Source organism: Macrosteles quadrilineatus, unplaced genomic scaffold (assembly GCF_028750875.1).
Source record: "Macrosteles quadrilineatus isolate MER2022 unplaced genomic scaffold, UCM_ALF_1.0 Scaffold_5__1_contigs__length_97177068, whole genome shotgun sequence".
Lineage (NCBI taxonomy): Eukaryota > Metazoa > Arthropoda > Insecta > Hemiptera > Cicadellidae > Macrosteles > Macrosteles quadrilineatus.
The window spans coordinates 2,239,003-2,258,065 of NW_026542598.1; the positions used below are offsets into that span (position 1 = coordinate 2,239,003).

Below are 19,063 nucleotides of genomic sequence, written 5' to 3' on the forward strand. Positions count from 1 at the left end.
ATTTGGAACCAAAAGGTGAGTGAGCGTAGCGAATGAACTTCAACCTGGAAGCGAGTTAGCGTAGCGAACGAGCTAACCTGAAGGCAAGTGAGCGGAGCGAACGAGCTCCAACCTAAAGGTGAGTGAGCGTAGCGAACGAACTTCAACCAGGACGTGATTGAGCCATGCGAACGAGCTCACTTGTGAAGTTAAACGGGGCAAAGCCCGCGGGTACAGCTAGTGTATATATATACATATGTATATACATGCACATATACCTATATTTAAAATATGAATTTGAACGGATGATTTTTTTTACCTCTAGGGACCTCAAAATAAAAAGTAAATCGGTCCCAGGTACTACGGTAATAGCTCTCTATTGGGAAATTCGCTAAAAAAAGAAAAGCAAATAATCAAATTACAAATCCTTTCATAGACCTTAGCCGATTAACATTTAACATTCAACTCACATTATATCTCCTTCCTCCAATTTCAAATCACAGCTGGGGTTGATGATTACATAGGACAAGCTTGATCTTTTCTCACTAACATCATCGTAATCTACCGGAGGAAGGTTTAGACTCTCCATCCTAGACCTGACGAGATTCGCAATCTCTGCTCTCTCAATCATCTCCGCATGGTTGTCCTTGGCTTCATCACCGACGTTGATTGAGTACTGCAATACAAATTAGGATTATATGAAAATAATTGTCTGTATGTGTATACTGACAATTCAGTATTGTTTGTTGATTAGATAAAACGATAGCGATAGCAAACCAGGGGCCCACAAATGAGTAAATAATAATTTAAAAGAGCTTAGTTCCTGACTAAAACCAGTTGAATATTTAAATATGAAATAATGTCAATAAAGTAAACTTTTGTATTAGTCAAGCTCACGTATTTTAAGTCGGCGCGGCTCTATGATGATTTTTGATACAAAATTTAAAGAGGATGTCCACTTAGGTGACTATCTATAACTAAAGGTGATTATAATCTTATAGTGATATTAACGAGTATCTTTAAAAAGATAATAATGTATTTACATATTTCTAACTTGGAAAAGTAACGTTTTAATTTTAAACTAGCTTCTTTTCCCTATCATAATATCAAAATAAATTATTTTCCTATTCATATAGAACATTTGTGAGTGTTATTTTCATTATGCAATCATTCTGAAGTAAACATAAAATACAAAAAATACTTCCTTTGATATATATAAACAAAACAGTTAACCTTTGACTATTAATACAGTATCAAGTCAATGCTCAAACCCAATTACTGTGTTGTATCACTTTACAAAACTAATTCTAAAAGGTTTGATTGTCATTCCCACAAGCCTTGGGTATTACGGGGCCCAGTGCAAACACTCTGAGCGGGACTCTCTTACTACCAAATAATTAGTAGGCCTTATCCCAACAATATTAATGAATAAATTCTCAATGCATAATGTTAGTATTAATACTCTCTCCAATTTTCTATTTTTATAATTGACACAATTCATGTAAAATTAGGATTAACAGACTTTTAAAAATCTTTTTGTATTTGCACCATGGGCTGCCTCTGAAGCACGGGGCCCTGTGCGGTCGCACCTTTTGCACACACCTAAGGTCGGCTTCTTTCGCCAGTTAAAAAATCATGGCATATACCCGCATTATGTGATGCTACTAACATAACTCAAATCATGATGAAAGGGAATAATCTGATAGAAAAATATTCCATTCTTACATGCACAGTAAAATAATTTTTACAATGATTGGATGGGTATAAAAATTCAAAAAAATTTGTTTGATGATATTTTGAAAATCATTTCTCGAAAATAAAAATACTAGGATCCTGCACGGTATTGCTGCTACCACCATTCAAAACAACAGACAATTTTCCTTCATTATTTACAGCTCACTAAATCTTATAGTTTTGAAAGCTACTATACCAAATAATATTGTTCAATCGTTTTTAAGCTGCATGGTAAACAAGTAGTAAGATATAAAGAGAGTGGTATAAGTAGTAAGTTCTACGTAAAACACGTTCCCTTGCAGATTGTGGACGTGTTACCTTTACTATCTAAAATTACCAGTATTGTTAAATTATGGCAGAAGCGATTGGAAGATGAAAATGTTATAAGAAAAGGAAGAAAAGAAGAGCCAAAACACTTACCATGGAGGCAGGGTCTCTATCAGTGGAGCCTAGGCAGTTGGTAGGAATGGCAGAGTAGGCAGAACCAGTGTTGCCAACTTCTGGTTCAGTCTGTCGCACAGTGTTACCAACATGCACACATTCACAGGCAGGACAGGAACAAGCCATGAGAGCAGCGTTAGTACAGTTAGTGGAACGCACAACACGATATGTAACAGTTAGAAATAATAATGGAATGTTAGTAAGACGTAAATGTTAGTTGGTTAGAGGAAATGTAAACCAGCAGGAAGCTGAAGATGAACAGATGAAAGTTATTGTAAACTAATTTACCTTCCTATATCCTTTATGTTGTTATTACTACATGTTACAACAAATTTAAAAACATCTGCACATTACTAGGCCTCACACTACGTTGCGAGCACTCATTGTAATGGTCAGACTAGTAGCGATGTTCACGTTTTCTCTGTTATTACTTATTATTGGTGTTTAATTTCTTCATATTTAACGTTAAATTTTATCCATGACGAATCATTCAAGAGGATATGCCTGAAGATTTGGCAGTCGTGATGAAGCTTTAGTAACAACAGCTTCATAGGATATTTTAAGGCAAATAAATATTTTATACCAAAGTATATCAATATCCCGGTGCTGGGAAATGAATTCTGACAAAAGTGAATAATGAAGAATTAAAACATCACCATACCCCTAAACTGAGGTGAAATGATATTCTTTAACACGTTGGGTGCTGATGACGGGAATTCCCGCAATTGCTTAACATTGAAATAAATGCAACTTTTATGTTCAAACATGTCGACAGCACGAATAGTGTTAACCTCCACCTATGTGATATTTCTCGGAGTTGGTGATGTTTTTGGTTAATTTCCTCTAGAGCATTCACAGAAGTTTAGTACTGTATGCGTTATCTATTTGGCTTTCTATTGCTGGCATTCATGTTGGTCAAACTACTTCAGTTCAACCTTATTGCCTTTCGGTAAAAGTAGGTCGTGGTCATCTCAGTTCAGACAAGGGTGAAAACCTTGGAAAGTGTAGGATGAATAGTTTATTCTATTTTAAAACACTTATGTCTGCAAGCTGGTCAGTAACTTTTAACTTGTTGGTTGCGATTGGGAAACGTATATAAGTATACTGCTGGAGCAGGATGCAGAAACTGATAAAAACATATTATGTTCTAACCAGTAGCAGAGCCACAGTATAGCGTTGTACTAATTGGAAGTGTTTAGAAATTTAGCTATGAAAGAGTTTAGCAGGTTATGGGATAGTTAAATACTTAGTAAAGTAACCAAATGTGGAGGAACAGTTTAAAACAAGAGCTATTCGATTACTTCTGTATCTGTAAAATGCACGCAAATTGCATAATTTTTATCCAGTAAACCTCCAACAGCAAACACGTTAAATCTCCTTCAAAACGACTATAACCAACCGTAAGCTTTAGCTAAAAAAGCAAGGTGTGCCGTGATTTTGTAAAAAAGTCCATGTTTTTGGTAGCTATACATTTTTTTTACCACCTGTAGAACCAAAGTTGTAGATGCAAGCTGAGGATCTCGAGTAGAAATAGATGAACGAGATGTAAAATTGAAAATTGGTTTAGTTAAAAGTAAAATAAAACATGCTAAACAAAATCTAAACCACTTACATGTGGAGATCCTGTTGTGGTGGTGTCTTGAGTTCTATAGATGCCGATAGGGATCTCACAAGTAGTTGAGCACAGTTTCTGGTAGAGTCTTCCATATGTTCGGATCCACATGTCATCTTTTGTGATCTTCATCTAGAGAAAGTAAACACTCATCATCAGCTAAGTGCTCTCTTCATCTAGAGACGCATTAGGTTTGTTTAGGCTTTTCACAGTGATCAACTCTTGACTTTTTCATCAAGAGGATATCAAAGAAATTTCTTTAGACAAAATCTGAATGGGAGTAAATTTTGACCAAAAAGGGTGTTTACATCAAACTAGCTCTCAAGCCCGAGGTCTACAGTAGCCCAACGTAAAAATATCTACAGGTAAGGCTATTTCGAACAAAAGTAAAGGGTTTTGTATTAATTTTGAACATTCACTAGAGGTCTTTTGTGGGATTGACGGACATAACTATTTACTGCAACCATTGGTTATTAAAAGTTCCGATGCAAACTGAATTTTGTAAGTGATAAACAAAATCATTTTTCATTGTATTATCAGTTGGCCAAGGGACTGGCCATACCTTAACCAGGACCCACTAGGAAAGCATCCAAACTCCATTTTAGACAGTCAAACCCTATCTGGAGAATATAATATTAAGTCTAACTACGTAAGTTATCATTCCGTGTGTCTCAATGACCTTTCACCTATCAGGAGCACATGGCAACTTCTCTCCATTCTTTGTTGTTCATGACAAACATTTCCTGACACTTCACTTCATCAATATCAGAAATAACACTACACTTTAAAAAGGCATTTTAACCATTACTCTTTTCTAAGATCAGATTTATGTCCTTACTCCTGTGTATCAATCTAAGCAACTGATAGTCATTGCCATGTTTTGTTTGGACGCTCCAGTTTGGATTTTTTTAAATAGTACTGTTATATAGTATTAACAATTACTCTTCACCCAAGCAGATACTTACCGATGTAAGGAACCCTGAGCCCGGGGCTTGGTCCACGCCCAGTAACAGCCTGACAAAGGTGATAACGTAGTCTTTGACGAAGGCTTGGTAGAGCAGTGTATCCAACATACTAGCACTGAACACCGACCCGGCGGCGAACGGAAGGCGGAACATGTAAGAGATGTGGGACCCTCGCTCCTTCTCTCTCTACATCATAAAACTTCCGTTAGTAAAATAGTAACATATTTTTTTACTTTGATTTTAGGCTGGTAGTCATTAGAAGTTTTTTTGGCAACCAGAAGCACAAAAACATAGGTTTTTAGTAGAACCCTTAACAAATAGTTGTACTTATGTGCAGAGTCAAATTTAATTTTTAGAAAGTTTTAGTTCTTTTCAGTTTTTTGACTAATTGGTGTAAAATGGTGTAATCTTCAGATATTCAACATAACCGTTCTATTTTAGAACAGTTCTTTTAAATACCATATGTTCCACAAGAGCACAAGAGTTATTCTTTTGTCATTTTGTTTAGCTTAAAAACTAAATTTCTTTTTGCTTGTAGAAAACAAACTCTTCTACCTTAGATCTGACACAATAAAAAAATTATATATATGTCTGTAGTGATGTCGTTTTGTTTTAATTCAAGTGACTTGAACTTCATTTTGTGTATAAACATGTATATAATACACAAACAAAAGTATAGCTTTTGAAAAATAATTTGACAAAACAATCTCGCGAGCCACAAAATATGTTTCATAAAAACTATCAAAAGCCAAACAGTATGCTAGCACTCACACAAGTCATCCAAAATTCTCAAAAATGTCATGCCTAACAAGCCAGTACTGTGTATAATATTTACAGTATTTAACTATTATAAAAAGTTCTTTACACTTTACTTTCAATGTAAAGATTTGACTATATATTTTTTTAAATAATTGATTCCCAAAAAGAAAAATCAATTTATTACCAATTATTAGCTTAAAAGATATATTATTCTTTAATGATTATAAATCAATGGAGAGCAAATGAAAGAAACTTCTTATAACACTTAAAACACATATTTACGCTTTTACTGTTACTCACAATACAGTAAATAAACATAAAAGATGGTAAGTGGTGATCGATTTCGATTGGACACTCCAATCATCATCAGACGCAATAGGGGAATGACAATAATCTTAAATGGCGTCCCTTATATCCTATTCGCTGGCGGAAGTACCGGCCAATACATTTCTATAAGTACTACTGGAGTCCCTTTGCGTGCTCTACAATCAACAGTAAATCTATCTATCCAACTATTCACAAGACCGCATCCTTTAGATCCATATTGTACCGAGCGTATACAATCCCACTTAGCCAAGCCTGGACACTATTAAGAAGATCGCACAAGTTGATGGATTTCAAACCAAAACCATAGAGGACATCGCAAGAAAGACAAGGAGAAAAATCAATAGCCAGAATAAACTACAAAGCAGAATAACATTAGAAGAGATGAAAGAGGAAAACACCAGATATGTCACATTTAGCTACACAGGGACTACAACACAAAGGACTGCTAACAGATTCCAGAAATACGGAGTTTCAATAGCCTTCAGGACTCAGAACACCATGAGTAAAATACTGCATCCTAAAATAGAAGATTATAATAAATTCAACGCTTCGGGCATCTACAAAATCAATTGTAACAATTGTGATATCTTCTACATTGGGCAAAATGTGAACTTCGTTAACCGCTTCAAAAACCACATATCTGCATGGAGGAACAACAAACTGGAAAGATCAAATGTGGTACAGCACCTGTTACAAAATGGCCATGCAATAGGAAAAATGGAGGATAGTCTATGTATTTTAAAGAATTGTAAAAAAGGATTTGTAATGAATGCTTGGGAAGAATTATATATTTATAAGGAAAAATGTAAAAATAGAAATAAGCTAACTAATGAACAAGTACGAATAAATTTCGACTACAGTTGTACTTATAGAAATGTATTGGCCGGTACTTCTGCCAGCCAATAGGATAAAAGTAGGGACGCCATTCAAGATTCTTCTCATTCAGCTATTGGGTCTAATGATGATTGGAGTGTCCAATCGAAATCGATCTTCACTTACCATTTTTATGTATATTTACCATCTTGTGAGTAACAGTATAAGCGTAAATATATGTTTTAAAGTGTTATAAGACGTTTCTTTTATTTACTCTCTGTAAATTTAATAACACGTACAATGCTGATCAAAAAGTTATCTATATGAATAAATGATTATAAATCCATACAATCTTTCACATTTTCAACTCTTTGCAATGATAATGGCACTCTTTGAAAAGAAGAATTGTATGCTAAAAATAATAATATGACCTTCATCTGTGCACGGTGGCAAGTTCAAAGAGGGGAGGGGCTACAGGGGCTTAAGCTCCACCATAGGACCCTGAAAAAAATTATACATTTCATCCTCAACACGTAACAGAGGTTTTTAGATACAGTTCTAGACGTAAAAAATGGATTTATAAAGTTACCAAACGGCTTTTAAAAAAACAACAAATTTTTCAGGGGAAGACCCCAAAATCCTCTTCTTCTCTTGCGAGTGTGGGACACCCCCCCCCCCCGTAGTCCCCCCCTCACTACAAGGGCCTAGAACCACCACTGAAGTGCAGAACTTAGTTTTTCGTATGATCTATTTATCTATTTTTGTAAGATAAATTATTTGAAACCATAGATTTAAAAAGTTAAACCATACACTCAGTGTGAATGAGCCTGAAGAATGAAAAATGAAAGTAACTAACTGAAACATGACACACTAATAACAACAATGATAATGAACACAAGTACAATATCAATTTGTAAATTGGCCCCCTAAGAGAACAGTTTCAGCCCTGTTTCATTTATAATGCATTTAAACAACTTTAAGTTAAAAATCTTTGAAAGTTAACGAGCAATCAGAAAAACTTCAAGCAAATATACTCCATGCTGAAGAGACGTTTAAGATAGGCAAGTTGAAAGCAATTTTAGGGATGATAAATTTTTTAAAAATGTTTTGAAATAAAATATTAAAGGAAGACAACTCTAAGAGTTTATGTATAATAAGTTTCTCATATGCATAAATCAAGTACAAAAACAAATTAAACTTCATTTGGTAGCCTATTTAAATTATCTTTAGCAATATAATTTCATTATTTTTAGCGTGTAGAATAAGATAGAGGAAAGAATCACTACTTGCAGGGTAAAATCATTGATTTTGGATACTGAAAGTATATATACCACCCATATAAACCAGTTGTAGCCAGTATTTCACTCAGCAAAAACGTATTTACTATAAAATAATGTTCTGCTGATGTTTAATTAACAGTCGCATACTCTGTCAGTAGCTCAAATAAACTAAGAGTGCTTTATATAATTAAGGGTTTCAAGCAAGTTCCAGTCCCAGCCAAACTAGTTCAAATCTGACATTATCACTGATGTGATCACTATGTCAGTTCCTATGATTAGTAGCCGATTAGGAGGTGAGACAAAATCAACAATGTCGCCAAGACGCCAAGTATAGATTGTGCTGTAAATAGGTTTTTGTGAGAAAGGGTACAACCACCATTATGATCCATTGTATGTTGGTAAACAAATACAATATGGAGAAAAGTAATATAGACCCAAACAAATGGGTAAATATGTGTATTTTAAAAAACAATCGGCTGCAGGTCATTGGTCTTCATTAAGACAGTTATTCAAGTTGAGGAAACTTTTTTCACTGATTGTGAGTACTACACTGTTGTCCTTGATTCATCCAAGTTCAGCAATCTCTCATTAAAACAAGCTTAATGATAATTATTTTTTAGAATTTTTAAAAAGTTATGATTTAGTTTTTATGTTAGAAACTTTTATTTCAGAAGCTGATATTAATATAGTTTCGGATAAATTGTCAAATTTTAGTTTGTTTTTCAAGTTAGCAGTGAGAGAAGGAAGGGTGGGGAGATATAGTGGAGGGGAAATCATTGCTATCAATAAAAAGTCAAAATTTATTGATTGTTTAGAAGTTGATAAGGTCCATAATTATAATATTGTAAAGGCGAGTTTCATTAATGCACAAAATTCAATTTGTTTCCTGCCATTATATTTAAATTATAACCACTGGGAGCGAGATTTTGAGGAATTAGTTAATTTAATTAGTAATAATGAAATGGATAATTGGGTTCTGTTAGGGGATTTAAACGGGAGAACTGGGGAAGAACAGGGATATTCAGGTGGAGAGATAGGGCATATAACAACAAACCTTGAAGATGGTAGAAGATCAAAAGATAAGACAGTTAATGTGAGAGGGCGTAAGATTCTAAATGTTATGAACAGCATGGGATTTATTATTTTGAATGGGAGATCCAGAAGTGATAAGGACGGGGAGTACACGTTTATAGGGTCAGTGGGTTCTTCAGTTATTGATTATGCATTGGTATCTGTAAACTGTCTATCCATGGTTAGTGATTTTAAAGTTGTGCCATACCCGGGGTCTGACCATCTCCCTTGTGAAGTTAGTTTAATTGCTGTGAGCCCAGGTGCAGAGGGACAGAATGAAGGGAAGCTATTACCTTTATTACCTAAATTAAAATGGTCCACCAATGATTGTTTAAATTACAATGAACGTATTAAGCTGAACTTAGTGCAAGTTAAAATCTCAAATAACAACCAGGACAATGTGAATGAGTTAATGGAGTGTATCTTAAGGTCGGCTGAACACAAACAAAACAATGTCGTAGGAAAAAATAAAGTAGGAAATAAGCAGCCATGGTTTGACTACAAATGCTTAGCTGAAAGAAAAAGAATGTTTAGGCTTCTTAACCTATATAGGAAAACAAATTCAAAGATAGTCAAACTCGATTATATAAAACAGTCAAATATTTATAAGACATTGTGTGTTATAAAGAAAAGGTCTTATTATGATAAAGTTATATTTGATTTAAGTAATATAAAATGTGACAGTAAATCTTTTTGGCGGTCCATAAACACATTAAAAAAGAAAGGTAGTAATGTTGTGGGAGAAATATCGCCTGAAAGATGGATAACACATTTTAGGAATTTATTGAATCCCCCAATCAGAGCAGGTGCGATCAGCTATGCGGAACCACTTATAGATAACTGCCGATTAGATAGTGACTTCACTCTTGCTGAACTGAAGAATATTTTGAAAACATTAAAGTGTGATAAGGCCCCGGGGTCAGATAGAATTCCTTATGAATTTTTCAAAAATGCACCCGAAAATTTTTTGTTTATTTTATTAATAATCTACAACAAAATTTTAAAAAGTGAAATTGTTCCAAAATCTTTCAAAACCTCAATTATTTTCCCTCTACACAAAAAAGGAGACCTCGATTTAGTTGAAAACTACCGTGGATTATCTTTTATTGATAGCGTGGCCAAAATTTTCACAAGTCTCATAAACAATAGAATACAAACGTGGGTTCAAGAAAATGAAATATTAACGGAATTCCAAGCGGGTTTTAGGAAAGGTTACTCCACCATTGATAACATTTTTAATCTTGCTTGTATGGTTAAGTTACGTCTATCACAAAAAGGGGGGAAACTTTATGCGTTTTTTGTTGACTTTAGTGCGGCTTTTGATACAATCGATCGAAAATCAATGTTTTTTAAACTGTCAAGTTTGGGATTATCGACGCGCATGCTGAATGTATTAAAAAACTACTACAACAACACCAGTTCGAGTGTGTGGTGTGAAGGAGGTGTAACTGACAGTTTCGAAACTAACACAGGTCTGAGGCAAGGCTGCAATCTCTCACCGACTTTATTCAGTTTATTTATCAATGACCTGCCGGAGGCGGTAGGAGGTGGATGCCATTTTGGTGGATCGAAAATAAATATGTTGCTTTACGCTGATGACATTATTCTTCTGTCTCCAACTAGTACCGGGCTGCAGCACATGATAAACAATTTAGAAACCTACTGTAGGACATGGAATTTAACTGTAAATTTAAATAAATCAAAGATTATTGTTTTTAGAAATGGTGGGAAATTGAAGACGAGCGACAAATGGTGGTATATGGGTAAAATTATTGAGGTGGTAAATGAGTACAAATATTTAGGAATCACGTTCACAAGTTCCCTTTCATGGAGTAATCATTTCAAAGAAAAAGCCAGAATAGGTCAATTTGCTGTTAATTCAGTCTGGAGTGCTTTATTTAAAAACCCAAAAGTACCGCTATGTTCTAAAATGTGTTGTTTCGAAGCGGTAGTGCGAGCTACAATCTGCTACGGAGCTCAGGTGTGGGGATGTATAGAAAGCGATCAAATAGAATCTGTTCAAAAAATATTTCTCAAAAAATTATTCTCTTTACCTTTTAACACACCAAATTATGCATTATATTTGGAAACATGCTGTGAAAAGTTATACTTTTATACTTTGAATGTAAATCTAAATTATTTATTGAAATGTTTAACGTTACCAGCAGGGAGATTGCCCAAAATTTTAGCTAAACAAATTATTTCAAGGAATGTATTTTGGAGTAAAGAATGGAAGCTTCTGGGACAACAATTTAATATAAATATCAATTTTCAAAATGATGATTTAGCGGAGCTTAGCGAACAGTTGAGGTCGGTAGCGGAGGGGCTACGTTGTAGGTGGAGGGGGGAGTGTGTTGGGCGAGCGCGCACCTCCGTCCATCACAGCCAGTTACTCACGCTCGACCTTGAACTTGGAGATAAGAGTCCCCTCAAACTCAACAATACTCGTACCATTTCGTGGATTCTTAAAGCAAGATTAGAGCTTATCAACCTGAACTACAAGCCTTGGCTCAATCAAAATTATAGATGTTCTTTATGTAACCTAAATGAAAATGAAACAGTCTATCATTTTATTGCACTTTGTCCCATTTTAAAACACATAAGACATTTGTGGCTGGGAAAACTTTTTTTAAACGAAATAGAATATCATCAATTTATAAATGGGAGGAATTGGCGAGCTTTAGCTAGTTATCTAGAAAATGCTTGGAAGTATAGATGGGAGATAGTGACAGAATTTAACTTTTGAATCTAAATAATTGTATATGAAACTCGTCTACAGATAAGTTAGGATCAGTATGTTTTTTGTTTTTTATCACTTATGTAATAATATTTCGTTCTCTCTTATATCTTTTATCTTATGTCTTTATTTCAGAAATATTAATAAATCTTTTTAGTGCTCAATAGGCCTACTATAAAATCTTAAGTAATGGAAAAACTCTAGTGCCAACAAAACAGACGGTTATTAACCATTGTTTTTATGTGTCTGTGAAAAAAAATGTATTTATGTTCTAAATTGTACAATAAAGCACATTTTCATTTCATTTCATTCATTTCATTTCATTTCATGTAAATTTAATAACACGTACAATGCTGATCAAAAAGTTATCTATATGAATAAATGATTATAAATCCATACAATCTTTCACATTTTCAACTCTTTGCAATGATAATGGCACTCTTTGAAAAGAAGAATTGTATGCTAAAAATTATAATATGACCTTAATCTGTGCACAGTGGCAAGTTCAAAGAGGGGAGGGGCTACAGGGGCTTAAGCTCCACCATAGGACCCTGAAAAAAATTATACATTTCATCCTCAACACGTAACAGAGGTTTTTAGATACAGTTCTAGACGTAAAAAATGTATTTATAAAGTTACCAAACGGCTTTTAAAAAAACAACAAATTTTTCAGGGGAAGACCCCAAAATCCTCTTCTTCTCTTGCGAGTGTGGGACACCCCCCCCCCCCCCCCCCCGTAGTCCCCCCCTCACTACAAGGGCCTAGAACCACCACTGAAGTGCAGAACTTAGTTTTTCGTATGATCTATTTATCTATTTTTGTAAGATAAATTATTTGAAACCATAGATTTAAAAAGTTAAACCATACACTCAGTGTGAATGAGCCTGAAGAATGAAAAATGAAAGTAACTAACTGAAACATGACACACTAATAACAACAATGATAATGAACACAAGTACAATATCAATTTGTAAATTGGCCCCCTAAGAGAACAGTTTCAGCCCTGTTTCATTTATAATGCATTTAAACAACTTTAAGTTAAAAATCTTTGAAAGTTAACGAGCAATTAGAAAAACTTCAAGCAAATATACTCCATGCTGAAGAGACGTTTAAGATAGGCAAGTTGAAAGCAATTTTAGGGATGATAAATTTTGTAAAAATGTTTTGAAATAAAATATTAAAGGAAGACATCTCTAAGAGTTTATGTATAATAAGTTTCTCATATGCATAAATCAAGTACAAAAACAAATTAAACTTCATTTGGTAGCCTATTTAAATTATCTTTAGCAATATAATTTCATTATTTTTAGCGTGTAGAATAAGATAGAGGAAAGAATCACTACTTGCAGGGTAAAATCATTGATTTTGGATACTGAAAGTATATATACCACCCATATAAACCAGTTGTAGCCAGTATTTCACTCAGCAAAAACGTATTTACTATAAAATAATGTTCTGCTGATGTTTAATTAACAGTCGCATACTCTGTCAGTAGCTCAAATAAACTAAGAGTGCTTTATATAATTAAGGGTTTCAAGCAAGTTCCAGTCCCAGCCAAACTAGTTCAAATCTGACATTATCACTGATGTGATCACTATGTCAGTTCCTATGATTAGTAGCCGATTAGGAGGTGAGACAAAATCAACAATGTCGCCAAGACGCCAAGTATAGATTGTGCTGTAAATAGGTTTTTGTGAGAAAGGGTACAACCACCATTATGATCCATTGTATGTTGGTAAACAAATACAATATGGAGAAAAGTAATATAGACCCAAACAAATGGGTAAATATGTGTATTTTAAAAAACAATCGGCTGCAGGTCATTGGTCTTCATTAAGACAGTTATTCAAGTTGAGGAAATTTTTTTCACTGATTGTGAGTACTACACTGTTGTCCTTGATTCATCCAAGTTCAGCAATCTCTCATTAAAACATATTGCGGTGTATGTAAAACTTCCCTAACTTTCACTAAATGAAATACAATTGATGAATAACTGAAGCTGGTTTACCATAGAAAACATGGTTCAATTGTTTCTGGCCACTCCTAATTAATCCAGCATCTTTCCTTTCAAACACCTCTCCAGTTCTCCCCATTCACATCTGTCAACTGGCAATTTACATTAAAAGGGCTCCTCTAAAAGAATCTGTACATGGTGTAAATGTAACCGCAGAACACAATTCATAACTTGACGAAATCGTTGATTTTCCCTCACATCGCTGAAAACAAAAACGATGATGAAACCAATTATCACATAGGGGTTCGGCTATAATAGTAGTCAGAAAAGGAAAACACAAGTGTCATATTTTAACTAACTTGCTTGGCTGCCACTTTAATTTCTTTATTCAACACTGGTAATTTATGATCACTCTAAAACTGGCAATATGTTTATATGGATGGAATGTCTACTTCACAGAAATATGTCTATAGTCAAAGGTAAAATGCAAGGGCTATAGTGCAGCTACTCAGGGGACCTTGATGATATATAGGTTACGGTACCAGATCATAATTGTCATAAAGGCCGGGGGCAGCCTTGGAGGGTGGGTCCAATCCAAGTACCTTTTCCATTTTGGAGAGATGAAGGGCGTAGCGGTCGTGAGCTCGGAACTGCATAAACCTCATGTTTGAGGACTGGGACAGCTCGGTTATACTCTTTATGCTTGGGAAAAATCTGAAAAATTCAAAGTGGAGTTAGATATTTTTAACAACACTAGATGAAAATTGTCACTTGTATCCAAAACAAAACAATGAATGCATACATTTTTCAGTACAGTTTTGCTCATCCAACTCAGCTGTTGTATGGTCACACAAACAGAAATAAAATTGAATAACACAGAAAATATGAAAGGATATATAGCCCTTTCAGACCCGGGAATCTTTGTCATCTCGACCGCTTTAAGTCCTGAGCAAATTTTGACTAAATGTTGGTTTTTAACCTAGATTTCAAATACTAAAATTATTGATTAGGTTTTCTTTAAAGACGAAACCTTCATAATACCATATTAACCATTTCAGTTTCAGCAATAATTAGCATTATATACGTTTAAAAACATAAAACAGTCATTAACTTTAACAGTTGCCTCTTTCTCCTATTTTACCGTGACATTGCAACAAAACAATCAGTGTTACCATAAGACATGAAGGCAGACTGCAAAACAAAAATTCCCAGCTGATCTCCATAACCTACACAATCGATGCGTACACTGTACAGGTCTGAGCAACAGAAAGATCCGGTGGGACACACGGGAGGGACTAAGGCTAACATATCTTGTAGTGTAAGCGTTCGCCGCTAGAACCGCTAAGTTGAAAAAAATTTAAATAAATTTTTAAAATTTTTTGTTATAAAATTAACTTTTTAATTATAAAATAATTTTTAATAAATTATAAAATAAATTTTTATTTTAAAATTAAACAGTCATAACAACATAACCTAACCAACCAGACTTGCTGATAATATAAAAACTATATAAAATAAAAATCTAATTAATGATAACTTATAATTTTTAATTATAAAATTAATTTTAAAATGTAGTATTATAAAATTAAACTGGCATAACTTAACCTAACCAACCAAACTCGCTGATACTATAAAAAAGATAAAAGATAAAATTTGAATAAATGTTCAATATTTAAAGCAAAGTTCTGTTCATAAATAAAATTATAAATGTATCAAATTCTAACAAAAGATGTACAGTTAAGAAGTATTTGCATTCTAAGCAAAAATCGTTGACAAAAAGTTATTGATCCCGGCTGGTTTTATTTCGAACCCAGGCCCTCCTGAACACCGATCCAAAACGCTATCACTTAAGCCACGAACGCCACTGAAATCACATTTTCTCGTTACGGTAATCGTGTTGTCTCAAGAGAATACATTAGCCACTAGAGATATGACGTCACTACACTTTTAGCCTTAGTCCCTCCTGTGTGCCAGCTCCCAGAAAGATCCAGAAACTTCAAAAAAACAAATAAACATCTAACCTAAACAATCGTGTTGGTTAGGTTGTCAAGACTTAAAAAATTTACCTACACAAATGAGTGTGCTGGGTCTGAAAGGGATAGGAGAGACAGGGCCGTTATTATAAATAGGCCTGGGGGCAAGAGGTTTTAGGTTTGAAGAATGGCAAGGATGAAAACAAATTACCTTGTGGGAGGTGGAGAGTGGCACAACTACCTCTTGGTCTCATAGCGTATCACATACAAACCGCGAGCATGAGGAGAGATGTGTAAATGGTATCAAGTAAAACCCTAAACTTTCCACTGAACTCTAAACCTAAACCTAAAAAGTAGAAGATAATGATGCTCACTTGAACATGGTTTGTACCGCCACAATAGTGTTGCAGTCAGCTAGTGTGTCTTCCTCGGCAGAGTTGGAAAGCTCTTTGTTGACAACCACAACATTCTCTGCCAAGGTAATACCAGCTCTCAACAAGTCATCAAGGCTGTAAAAAATGAGCTTCAATAATTAAAAGCTTTGAGTATTGATACAATATCCAATAGTATATAACATCAGTAGGCTACATCAAATAGTCAATTTATATTAGTAAATATTAGTAAATATATTATTGGTTTTGTGTAAAAAATATAATTTGATTTTACAGATAATCTTTTTCAAAGAAACAGGATTTGGATATTTTTTGACTATTGATTATCTAACAGTAAAATTTTGTAAAAAAATGGGAATTATTTAAGGAAATTTGGTTATTTAAAATAGGTTACTATAAATTTATACAGAGAAAGGAAGGATATACAGCTAACTCACCTAAAGAATGAGTCCCAGGAGGTAAATAGAACACATATAAGCAACACATTTAACTGAAATATCAGTTAAATGTGTTACTTTCCACTTCCAGTAAAATCTATATGAAAAGTATTGTCATAGTCTCCTCTAATACAAGGCCAAAGGAGACAAAAACGGCAACCTCACTGTCCCAGCAAATCAAAACTTGCACTGATTGATAATGAAGCATATAGGGGATAAGCAATATTTATGTTTTCACTTTTGTGATTTCTGTTAACAATCACCATGGCATTAGGCATGCCATTGCGACACTGCCACACACCAACCAACGCCACGACCTTGTATTAGAGGATGCTATGGCATTGTCCATCATAATGCACACTCAGAAAAAAATCAATGAAATTAAAACCAAACTTCTTAAAAAAAATTTTCTAGTGAAGATTGCTTTCCAATTTCAAGTCCTGATACCTGATTTCAGTCTTTTCTCTCCCCTCAAAACAATCAGCCTACAATCTCATTGATTTAGAAAATGAAGAAAAAAATCAGAAAACATAAACGTAAAGTTTTATAGCAATTTCATATTGTTTAAAATATAGAGGTAGAAAATCAACTGTGGTAGTTTTGTTCACTCCGTATCTCACCTACCCAACTTCCAACATTTGAAACAGTCAACAGAACTCAAGCTCCAGCTAGCCCAGAGAGGATCAACTCACCAATCTATGGAACCCAGCATCCAGTAGATGAGGGGGAAGTAGGAGACTGCGTCTAGGAAAGCAATGTCCGGTCGCCTCTCCAGCAACAGTATGATTGGATTGAGGGATGTTTTTGTCCGGAAGTGAGCTCTGAGCGGGATGATAAAGTTGTAGATTCCATTACTAGCGTAGTCCGCAGCCAGTATGATGGTCTTGTTCTGCCAGTTGTATTCTTTGGCGTTTCTATGAGTACAATGCTCGCACACCTGGGTTAACGCACACATATGAGCACGCATATGGTTAATTTTTAGACATGTAGTTGAAAAATTGAAACACAGGATCTCATTGTGAATTATCTGCTTTCTTTTCTTGCTATTGTCATTAACTCACCCTTTTAAATGCAAACGTTTATGAACTATTATTTGAATTGAAGTCTTTGCAAATTTCTACTTACTTTTAAAGTTTTAAATCCCAACTAACACAATTCTAATTAAATTTTTAAGATCTTTTCAGTACATATAATGTTTTAAATATAATGCTTCTAACTGCTCTAGGTTTAATTGAGAATTTCTGTGTTACCGTTACACACAGATATTAATAATCCGTATTTTTATATTTACTTGTGTGAAATGTCTTCAAAAAATAATGTTCCATACTCCAGTTCTATTGTATTCCAGCATTTTTTTTGTCAGAAAGTATAATATTTCAATAAAATAACAGTATCAGAGTACAGTAAATCTTTTTCAAGAAACAAATGGACAGAAAAATAAATCTAACAAAAATGATTCACCGAAAAGCAACCTAGCTCAGTGATAAAGCATTCAGGCCAATACACCCTTAATCAATCTATTAGTAGTTATACTGTCCCTTCCAGTTGTCACACTCATCTATATTATCTAGCCCCACCTAATAGTGATTGTGAAAATGTATTTAAACAATTTTAAATTTATATCCGAGTGGTTAATGTCTTGGGCTCGGTGCAAGAGAGATATGTTAATCCTTTCCATATCCAAACAAATTTGACAGGTTCGAAACATTTCCCATCAACAATTCGGCGATTCTTCTTCACAAACAGCCACTGGTTTAGACACTAACAAAGACACCTAAATTTATTAAAAGCGATAATTACCTGTGCGAGCTGAAGGCAACAAAGTGGTTTTTTCTCCTTGAGGAGATAACACAGGGTAGGACTAACCCCTATGTAGGGCGAGACAGGTGGGAATCCTTTCACAATGCTGCAACAAACGAGCAAAACATACAGACAAATGTTAACAGAGCTACAAAGTTAATGTAATTGGCTTAAACTTGGCCATGATGCTATATGACAGTGTAAAAGAAGATCACTAAATCAGTAAAATGATAAAACTTCAATCATTACAAACAACCAAAGTAGATTTTACTGCAGAGGCCTTTGTTTTACATGTAGAGTACATACTAGGTTTTGTCAGAGATGTGACAATCAAACTTAGACAAAATATAAGATTCCCTGCCTGTTGTAGTTAAAGTAAGGTTAAAATTGTCTAAGGAATAAAAAAAGAGACTCCTTCTCACTGAATGATTATTGAAAGCCATTAAAATAACATTTCTATTTTGCTAGGTACTTTTGAATGAGTCTTTTTTTGTGGCGTAGAATTACAATGTGCAAAATACACTCTTGACCGAATCACAGTTCATGGTAAACAGTAATATAAATATTTTACTGAATTATTATTTCAAAAATTATTATTACTAATTAAAACTAAAATTAATTAATTAAAATTAAAATTAATTAATTCAAATTCAAATTAATTAATTAAAATTATTATTACTAAAAATAGTGGGGAGAAATTTCTAATCTTAAGTTAAACTGCCTAAGATTTATTATGTGACAGCAAAATAAATATAGAAAGGTAAAAAGTATATCCAATAAACAAATATA

At 34.1% G+C, this 19,063-nt stretch overlaps 1 protein-coding gene across 6 annotated transcripts in view; it reads right to left on the reverse strand.

The window, feature by feature from the left end:
• LOC128993980 (potassium channel subfamily T member 2-like) overlaps nt 1-19,063 on the reverse strand; it is a 329,633-nt gene that overhangs the window by 23,964 nt on the left and 286,606 nt on the right. For 4 of the 6 annotated variants that reach the window (XM_054418134.1, XM_054418137.1, XM_054418133.1 and 1 more), the window contains 8 exons: nt 18,275-18,380; nt 17,167-17,411; nt 16,020-16,154; nt 14,275-14,386; nt 4,732-4,917; nt 3,767-3,898; nt 2,134-2,223; nt 450-655 (listed from right to left, as the gene is read on the reverse strand). In XM_054418134.1, coding sequence (XP_054274109.1) covers nt 450-655; nt 2,134-2,223; nt 3,767-3,898; nt 4,732-4,917; nt 14,275-14,386; nt 16,020-16,154; nt 17,167-17,411; nt 18,275-18,380 — 1,212 coding nt within the window. The remainder of the gene's footprint in view (nt 1-449; nt 656-2,133; nt 2,224-3,766; nt 3,899-4,731; nt 4,918-14,274; nt 14,387-16,019; nt 16,155-17,166; nt 17,412-18,274; nt 18,381-19,063) is intronic. The other 2 variants (XM_054418135.1, XM_054418138.1) reach the window with 1 other exon arrangement.